The 9,760-nt window shown below is 53.2% G+C and overlaps 1 protein-coding gene across 11 annotated transcripts; it reads left to right on the top strand.

Moving 5' to 3' along the window:
• The first annotated feature begins 2,084 nt into the window (after positions 1-2,084).
• GNG8 (G protein subunit gamma 8) lies at positions 2,085-7,399 on the top strand. 11 transcript variants are annotated; one of them, XM_043899567.1, is made up of 4 exons: positions 2,085-2,124; positions 2,440-2,535; positions 6,703-6,788; positions 7,149-7,399. In XM_043899567.1, the coding sequence occupies exons 3-4, from the start codon at positions 6,705-6,707 to the stop codon at positions 7,275-7,277; spliced, it is 213 nt and encodes a 70-aa protein (XP_043755502.1). In that variant the 5' UTR covers positions 2,085-2,124; positions 2,440-2,535; positions 6,703-6,704; the 3' UTR covers positions 7,278-7,399. The 11 variants fall into 11 exon arrangements, 10 of the variants coding, with proteins under 10 accessions (XP_043755502.1, XP_043755506.1, XP_043755509.1 ...); XM_043899571.1 differs by having other exon boundaries at positions 2,105-2,124; positions 2,453-2,535; XM_043899574.1 differs by lacking the exon at positions 2,085-2,124 and adding an exon at positions 3,047-3,160 and having other exon boundaries at positions 2,450-2,535.
• Positions 7,400-9,760: the final 2,361 nt, after the last annotated feature.

The following is a 9,760-nucleotide window of genomic DNA, read 5'->3' as shown; positions in this document are numbered from 1 at the left end:
GCCTGAATAATATTCCATTATATTCACATTTTCTTTATTCATTCCCATCAGTGGACACTTAAGTTGCTTCCACAGTCTTGGCTATTGTAAGAAATGCTGCAATGAACATAGGGGTGAATGCATCCTTTTCAATTGCTGTTTTCATTTTCTTTAGATAAACACCCAGAAATGGAATTGCTGGATCATATGGTAGTTCTGTTTGTTTGAGGAAACTCCATACTGTTTGTCCATTGTGGCTGCACCCAGCTTACATTCCTAGGAATAGTGCACGAGGGTTCCTTTTTCTCGATATCCTTGAATGACACCTGTCATTGCTTGTCTTTTTGATGATGACCTTTCTGATAGATGTGAGGTGATATCTCATTGTGGCTTTGATTTGCCTTTCCTGGTGTTTAGTGATGTTGAGCGCCTTTTCATGTACCTGTTGGCCATCTGTATGTCTTATTTGGAAAAATGTATATTCAGATCCTCTGCCCATTTTTTAAAATCAGATTTTCTTTTTGCCTTTGAGTTGTATGAGTTCTTTATATATTTTGGATATTAGTTCTTTATGTATTCTGGATGTTAATCCCTTATCTTGTACATGGTTAGCAATGCACCCCATTCAGTAAGTTGCCCTTTCATTTTGTTGATGATTTCCTGTGCAGAAACTCTTAATTTGATATAGTCCCACATTTATTTTTGCTTTTAGTGTCAAATCCAAAAAATAAAATAGTATCTCCATATCTGATGTCAAGTAGCTTACTGCTTATGTTTTCTCCTAGGGCTTTTGTGGTTTCAGTTCTTAGGTTCAGGTACTTAATTCATTTGAGTTAATTTTTGCATAAGGTGTAAGATAGGGGTCCAGTTTCATTCTTCTGCATGTGGCTGTTGAGTTTTCAGGACACCATTTATTGAAGAGACTATCTTTTCTCTATTGTATATCCTTGGCTCCTTTATTATAAATTAATTGCCCATGTATGCATCAGTTTATTTCTGGGCTTCCTATTCTGGTCTGTTGATCTATGTGTCTGTTTTTGTGCCAGTACCATGCTGTTTTAATTACCATAGCATTGTAATATAGTAAGAAATTAGGGCACATGATGCCTCCAGCTTTGTATTTCTTTCTCAAAATTGTTGTGGCTATTTAGGGTCTTTTCTGATCTCACACACATTGTAGAATTGTTTGTTCTATTTCTGAGAAAAATGCCATTGGAATTTTGGTAGGGATTGCACTGAATCTGTCAATTGCTTTGGATAGTATGGATAGCTTAACAGTATTAATCCTTCCAGTCCATGAACACAGGATGTCTTTCCATTTATTTCTGTCTTCTTAAGTGTCTTTTATCAAGGTTTTATCAATGGCTTTTATTACAGTCACAGAGTTGTCCTGTGATTATATTATCACCACAGTAAATTTCAGAACATTTCCATCACTCCAGGTAGAAACTCTGCATCCCTTGTCTGTCATCCTACAGTTTCCCCAGCAGGTGGGGATCCACTTTTGTAGATCTATTTTTGTCCTTATAGAGTGGCCTGTTCTGGAAATATACCTGGAATCACACAGTATATAGTCTTTTGTAACTGTGTATTTCACTTAGCATAATGTTTCAAAGTTTATCCATGTTGTAGCACATGTCAGTACTGCATTTCTTTTTATTGCCAAATGATAGTCCATTGTTTGAATAGACCACATATAGTTTATCCATTTATCAGTTGATGAACATTTGGTCGTTTCCACTTTGGGGCTTTTGTGAATAATGCTGCTATGAACATTCAAATACAAGTGTTTGTGTTACTACATGCTTTCATTTCTCCTAGGTAGATACATAAGAGTGGAACTGATGGGTTATTTGGTAACCCTGTAATCTTTTGAGGAACTGCCAGAGTATTTTCTAAAATGGCAGCATCATTTTACATCCCCACCAGCAGTGTATGAGAGTGTCAGTTTCTCCATATTCTCACTAGCACTTGCTACAGTTATCTTGGGACTTTGTTTTAAACAGGGTCCCTCTGGCTGCTCTGTGCCTAACAGGCTGAGGGAGACAGAGGTATTAATAGAAGCTGGAGACCCAGTGAGTAGGGACTATAATTGTCCAAGTTGCAGGGCATGGTGCCTGGACCAGAGTGGGGGCAGCAGAGGAGGTGAGAAATGACTGGATTGTGGACAGACTTTGAAGATGGAGTTAATGGGATTTGTTGCTAGAGCAGTTGTGGGGTGTGAGAAAGGGAGGGGGGATCAAGATTGACCCATCAACTGAGATGAATAAGACGGTGGTAGGAAAGGGTTTGGCAGGTGGAATCAGCTCAGTTTTGGGCAACTGTGTTTGAGATACTGCAGACGTTCATATGGAATGTGCGGTAGGGCTTGGGTATTCCATGCTAGATTTATCGTTGGCAGTCACCGCATGTTTCTTTAATAATTCAAGTCAGAATTGAATCTGCAATCCAGGGTATCAGTTTCTCCCTCCAGAAAATGGGATCAGGAGTACCGCTGTCATGAGGTTGGGGAATTCCTCTGCAGCACAGGGAAGGATTGCACATCTGGAAACCAAGGTAATGGGTAGAGTGGAAAGGTCCGCAACCGGGAAGAGAAATGGAGGTTACGCTTGGTTCAGACAGCGTCCGCCTGTCCGTCTCCCCGCCCCCAGCCTCTGGCTGCCATTAGACAGGGAGGGAAGATTGGGTCGTCACCCTGTCTTTCCCCGCTCTGAGCCGTGTTTCCTCCTCCGGGGCTGCCCGGGCCAAAACTGCTGATGGAAACCAGCTGCGGGAGGCGCCGAGGTTAGGCGTAAACCCAGGCCCCTCCCCGGCGCCGGCCGACCCCGCTAAGGGAGGGGGACGGGGGCGCCCTAACTCCCCTCCGCTCTTCCGCAGCCGGGCCCGGGGCCCTGGCACGTCCGGCGCGCCTGATGCTTTCCAGATGTGAGCCTAGTTCCCCTCCCCCCAACCAGGCCCTGCTGCTCCCGCGCGATAGGGTGTTGGGGAGCCAGGGTCCGATATCCCCCTATCAAATTGGGGACCCAGGCCCGTATCCCCTGCCGGCCGGTCTCGCTTCCCTGTTCAGGCGGTAAAAACCGAATTGGGATGGAATGACTGCAGTAAAGACGCTTCTCTCCCCGACCTCCACGTCTTCCCGGGTTCGGCCTCCTCCCGTCCCGCAGCCAGCTAGGGAGGCGAGGTCGGGAGCTGGCCCCAAGACCCGCCCCTCGCGGCAAACCACACCCTGGACACGCCCCCAAATACCCGCCCCGAACACGCCCCCTCTAAGCCCCGCCCCGAACCACCACGCCCCTTCGGCGGCCCTGAGGTCTTGCCTCCGCGACGCGCCTCTGCCGTCTGGTCCCCTGCGGAGGGCGCGGTCGGTCGTGTCTGTCTCTCTAACGCGTTCTGTCTGTGTCTCGGTGTCCGTATTTCTCAGTCAGTTTCTGACTCTACTTTTCTGTCTGTGTGTCTCTCCTGTACCCTGCACGTCTCAATCTCTGCAACCCTCTGCCTGTCTCTGTCTCTCTCCTCTCCAAATTTCCGTCTCTGTGTCCCTATCTCTGCCTCTGTCTCTTCCGGCATCTCTCTCTCCCTCTCTCTGAATTTCTGTGTTCCAGTCCATCTTCAGTGAGCTTTCTCTAGCTCCCTCCACCTTCCTGTGTCTCTCCCACCTCTAATTCCCAGCCGGCCGGCGGGGGCGCTTTGCCCTCCGGGTTTCTACCTCCTACGGCTTTGGCGCCGGCGGGGTGGGCGGTTCGGCGGGCCGCGGGCGCCCCCGTGTGGCCGGCAGGGAGCTGTCAGGACACGACTGCGGGCTGAGTGTGCCGCGCCCGTAGGGGTGTGTTCAGGGCAGGGCGCTGTGGGCGTCCGTGGGTGACACTCGCTGTGTGAGTGTGTACTACTTTGAGATCGCGCGTGACGTCCAGAGGTTGTGCGTAGCTGTGTGACCTTGTGAGATTTTCTGTGACAGCCGTAAGCTGGGCGCGTGACTGTGTGAAATCGTGTTCAGTTCAGTTCAGTTCAGTCGCTCAGTCGTGTCCGACTCTTTGCGCCCCCCATGGACTGCAGCACGCCAGGCCTTCCTGTCCATCGCCAACTCCCGGAGTTTATTCAAACTCATGTCCACTGAGTCGGTGATGCCATCCAACCACCTCATCCTCTGTCGTCCCCTTCTCCTCCTGCCTTCAATCTTTCCCAGCATCAGAGTCTTCAAATGAGTCAGTTCTTCAGATCATGTTACACCGAGACATTGTGTGTGACCGTGTATGTGACATATCGGTGACTGCATGTGACATCATGAGTTTGGGTGTCCATGAGACACTATTTGGGGGACTGTGACATCGAGAGACCATGTGTGAGCAAGAGGTCATGTGTGACAGTGTGCAATATGGCAAGGATGGGAGAGTTGTGTGTGTCCACGGGGAGATGGTGTGTGAGAGAGGGCAAGAATGAATGAGAATGACCCACCAAGTAATGGTGTGAGAAGCAGTGTGAGAGACCTGTGGGGAGGGAAGCTGAGTGTGAGTGACCTTGTGAGTGTGCAACAAAGATGTGTCAGCCACAATGGTGACATGTGAGATGCCGGGTGTGACTGTAACACAGATCATGTGGGACCCTGAGAGACTGGCAGAGTGTCATGTCAGTGCATTAGAGAGTGTGCAACTGTCCAGGGTGCTCAGATGAGCGTGCAAGAGAAACCTCATGGGTGTGAGTTGTGACACTGGGAGGCTGCGGTGTGAAGGCAGCACCTGTGTGTGATACAGACTGTGTGAGGCTCAGCAAGACATCTTGAGAGGTTGTGTGTGATCCTGTGTGGAACTGTGTGTGTGTATACACTGGATGCTCAGAGGTCGTCCCTTTGACTGTGGTTGTGTAAGATGTCACTGGTGGTGATGGGCCTCTCAGATTGTGAGGGACTGTGTGACATTTCGAGAAGTCGAGTGACTGTGGCCCTGTGGAAGGTTAGGGTGGTTCAGGAGACTGTACACAACGAGGAGCTGTGCATCTCTGCGAGGGACTGTGAGTATGATTCTGTGTGCTGAGAGGGGATCATCTGGGATGGGGTGACACGGAGGTTGTGGGTGGGACAGGGTGGCAGAGCGTATGTAATGGAGTGTGAGGCTGTGTGGGACCCACAGGAGAGCTCTGGATGACTGTGGGATAAATGCGGCAGAGCGGCGGGACTCATCCTAAGAGACTCTTGACCTGTGAGAGTGTGTGTGTGTGTGTGTGTGTGTGAGTGTGTGAGTGTGACAGAGATAGAGACAGAGATTGAGAAGGGAGACAGACAGAGAGGAAGGGAGAGAGACACAGACACACAAAGACAAAGAGAGAGATGGACAGACGTAATGAGAGGACCCAGAGAGAAAAGACGCAAGGGTGATGGGGATGCTGGTGGCAGGAGGAGGCGGGTCCTCAGGGGCTGTGCCCCAGGAGAGGGGGCGGGGCAGAACTGAAGCGGGGCGGGGGGGGGGGGGAACACCCAGACGCTGTGTCTCGGCCACCCGCCTGCCTTCCCAGCCCTGAGCAGCAACAGGTAGGATGCTGTGGTCCTGAACCCCGACAGCTGGTCCCTCTGCCTGGGAATGAATGAATGCGTGAGTGAATGAATGACTTTATCCTTGCTCATCTCCATCAGCCTGTCTTCCCCTCTGTCTCTCCGTGTGTCCCCTCCTGCACCTCCACTTCCTTCTGTCTGCCCTGCCCTTTCTCGCCTCTCTCCCCTCTATCACTGTCCCTCCCCCTAGCACTCTATGTGCCCCTCTTTCTGTTCTCTCCCACCTCCGTCACTCCATCTCTCCCCAAGCCTTCCATCGCCCCTTCTCTTTCCTCCCTCTGTCCTTTCGTCCGCTCTGTGCTTCTCTCTCCCTGTATCACTCTCTTTCCTCACACCCCTGTCTCCCTCCCTCCCTCTGTCTCTTCTCTCTCCATCGCTCCATCCCTCCCGCCCGCCTCTCCACCTTTCTCTCCTTCAGTCTCTTTATTCCCCCCTCCCTCTCCCCGTCTCTGTTTGTCCCCTCTGTTTGTCCCTGTCGCCATCCTCCCTGTCCCTCTCCCAGTCCTGGCTGGGTTGCCCCCCTCTCCAGCCCTTTCTCTGGCTGCTAATGAGCAGAGGAGCCTTTGAGGTGGCCAGGGCTGGGATGGGGGGCTCCCCGAGGGGGGCGGAGGGGGCAGCTGCTGCCAAGGCCCTAATGAGGCCCCCTCTGCGCCCCTCCCGCCGTGATCTTAATTCCTTCTTCTCCCTGGAGCCAGCGCTAATTGGCCTGGGGAGGGCCCCCTTCTGGCTCATGTGCTCTCTCCAGGAGGTGAGGACACCTGGATCTCTGGATCCAACACCTGTGTTCCTGTCCTTCTGTCCCTCCCTCCACCAGCTTCTCGGCCTCCCATCTGTGCTTTCCCCGCTGCCTTCCCTCTCTTCTCTGTTCCCTCCGTCACCTGCCTCTAGGTACCCCATCTGTGCACCCCTCCAAGCCTTCTCTTGGCCCTCTTGGCCCTGTTCATTGGTCCCTCTTTCGGCCGGCTTCTTGGTCCCCCATCTACGCAGATCTCCATCTCTCCCCTTTTCTTCTGTTTTTCTGTCTCTTCCTCCACTCTGGACACCGCATCGGTGAGCCCTTCACGCACGCCCCTGTTAACTGGGTTCCACCACCACCACCAACCCTATCTGGGGACCCAGTTTTGCCCTAGCCTACTCCTTCGCCTCCACTCCCACGGGCTTTTAACCTTTTCCCGCCGCAGCCATGTCCAACAACATGGCCAAGATCGCGGAGGCCCGGAAGACCGTGGAGCAGCTGAAGCTGGAGGTGAACATCGACCGCATGAAGGTGCTGGGTCGGGGTGGGGAGGAAGGCCGCGGGCTCCGGGGCTGGAGTCTGGACTGGTCAGAGTTGAGAGTGGAGCCGGGAGTCCGGGTGGAAAGATCCCCTTAGGAACCGTACTGGACTCCAAGGAGGGGGGTTGGGAGGGTGGGGGGGAGGGGCTGGACCGAGAAGGGGCGGGGGCCAGACATGGGGCGGGGCCTAAGGTCGGGGCCTGGCCGTGGGAGGGGCCCGGGCAGGGGGCGGGGCCTGACCAGGGGCGGGCCTGACTAGAGGAGGGGTCCAGGCGGGGGCGGGGCCCAGGCAGGGGCGGGGCCCAGGCAGGGGCGGGGCGGGGCGTGTACATCTCCCCCTGGGTGCCCGCAGGTGTCGCAGGCAGCGGCCGAGCTCCTGGCCTTCTGCGAGACTCACGCGAAAGATGACCCGCTGGTGACGCCGGTACCCGCCGCAGAGAACCCCTTCCGAGACAAGCGCCTCTTCTGCGTCCTGCTCTGAGCCCTCCCGACAGTTTGACCCCCACCCCCCGTCAAAATATGAATCCAATAAACATGGTGACTGCGGGGCTGCCTGTGCTCTTGGGGAAACTGAGGCACGTGCAGAACTTGGGGCCACCATGGAGGAGCCTGTGTCCCTTCTCATTCCTTCTCCGTGTGTGTGGAGTGGGGGTGTGGGGCGAGGTTATGTGGATGCGGGGCGGGGGGATGTCAGAGGATACCCTGTGTCCTGGCTCTGGCCTCTACGGAGTGTTTCCGCAATCCTGAATTGAATTAATCGTCCCAACAGCCCCAGAAAGCAGTTGGCTACTTGTATGAGGAAACTGGGGCAAAGGAGGTCCCTTACTCAGAGTCACAAGAGAAGAGATAATGGGGTGAAGACTGGACGCTCCCGCTCTCTGAACCTCTCTGCTGGCGGCTCTTCTCGTCTCTCTCCTGGGTTGGAGGTCCTTAGAATACCCAGTACCCACCTTTCTCTTCCCCCGAATGATTCCAGCCCCTTTATTCACATGGGCCTACTCCCTACCACAGCCCCACACCCACAAGCACTGAACTTGTCTCTGTTCCTTTTTTCATTCTTCCAAACACTCTTGGTCCTGTAATGGTTGAAACAGGGGTCATGGACACGACCAAGACAGCCCTGGCCCTGGGTTCCTGGGGTTCAGAATCCAGTGGGAGTGACAGACCTGTCCTCAGATAGTGATGATTCAGAGTGGGCAGGGCTGGGATGGGGGAATTCAGAGGGAAGGCCTGACTCAGCTTGAAGGTCAGGGAGGGCTTCCTGAAGGAGGGGACATCTGAGCTGGTACATGGTGGGAATTAAACGTGGGGACCCAGAGAAGAGAGAAGCAGGACTACAGGAGACAAATCAGTATGTACATTCTTTTCTATTTCCTTTTTTGGGGGGACATGGATTATGGTGACAGCCCTGATTCCTCTTCTGTGTTTCTCACCTCATACACTGGTGATCTCCAGGACCTGTGTTTGTTGTTTAGCTGCTAAGTTGTGTCTGACTTTTGGGGACCCCATGGACTGTAGCCCACCAGGCTCCTCTGTCCATGTGATATTCCAGGCAAGACTACTGGAGTGGATAGCCATTTCCTTCTCCAGGGGATCTTCCTTACCTAGGGACTGAACCCATGTCTCCTGCATTGCAGGTAAATTCTTTACCACTGAGCCACCAGGGAAGCCCTTTAGGACCTTTATAGCCTGCAGGTGAATGAGAGTGCTTCACATAAAAGCCCATCTTGATGGCTTCTTCCATTTGGAAGGTCTGGGTGACCTCAGAACTGCATAACCTCCAGGGTGACCAGAGGCTATGAGACGGGGCCCTGGCTTTCCAGTTTGCCAAAGTCCCCACCACACCCTATTGTCTCCCAGTGAGGGACACTGGGGGTCAGATACTATTTATCACAGAGCCTGTGCCAGGAGCTTCTTACAGAGAAACAAAGAGAAAGGTAAAACGCCTTGAACCCATGATTCTGTTGAAAATAAAGAAATGTAGACTGGGTGAGCTATGGGCTTAGTTAATTATTTAACCTGGTTGGTCTGAGGTCCACTGAGTTTGCGACCCCTCCCCTCTCCACATGCCCCCTTGTCTTGAGTCTGCACCCCTGGATCTGGTCAAGATGACTCCCTGGGCCTCCCCTTCCCAGAGGGGCTGTGCCTGCGTCTGGCAAGTGCTCCATTATTCACATTGAATTAGGGTCCCCTGGGCCCCAAATCTGAGCTTCCTGTTGAATTGAGGCAAGAGACGCTGTAATTACATCTCCCTCCTGCCTCCCACCTCTCAGCCTGGCTCCGGCCCTGGTTGCATCATGTCTGTGGGAGCCCCGGGGGAGATGGGGGGACAGAGAGAGCCAAGGATGAGCTGAAGGGAGGAGGAGTGATGCTGAGGGGAAGTTGCCAGAAGGATTCTGGAATTTCACAGACTCAGCATCCTTGCATCTTAGAACCTGAAATGCAAAGGAATCTCAGAAATTCAGAGGGCTGGAATTCTGGAGTGTTTGAACCCTGTGGGGCCAGGATGGTGGGGTCCTGTCCCCTAATTGGGCTAGGAATCGGGAGCTTCACACTTCAGAAGTGTATGGACTTCTTGAGCCTGGCCTGTTAGACCCTTTGAACCCTGGGATCTTGGAGCTGGTCTCGGGGAATGGGAAGCTGGGGAGAAGCAAGTGGGGTTAGCTGACCTACTGGTGGGGCAGGGAGCTGGAGGAATGTGTGCCTGCCTGGAGGAGTAGGGCTGGGTGAGCCTGTACCCCGACTGAGGCTGGGAGAGACGAGAAGCCAGAAGGGAGCAGTCCTGGGTGACCAGCCTCCAAATCGGATAATCTCATTAGTGGGTATGATTCTGGGGCAGCACCCACTTCTGTTTCCCCTTTCCTGCCACCCCCAGCTGTGAGGTCAGCTCTGGGGTCAGGCTCAGGCCTAGTCAGAGCCAGGCCAAAAGGCAGAGGTGAATACCTGGGGAAGAGCTGGCATTCA

This window comes from Cervus elaphus, chromosome 4, assembly GCF_910594005.1.
Source record: "Cervus elaphus chromosome 4, mCerEla1.1, whole genome shotgun sequence".
Taxonomy (NCBI): domain Eukaryota; kingdom Metazoa; phylum Chordata; class Mammalia; order Artiodactyla; family Cervidae; genus Cervus; species Cervus elaphus.
This window is presented reverse-complemented; position numbering and strand designations above follow the sequence as displayed.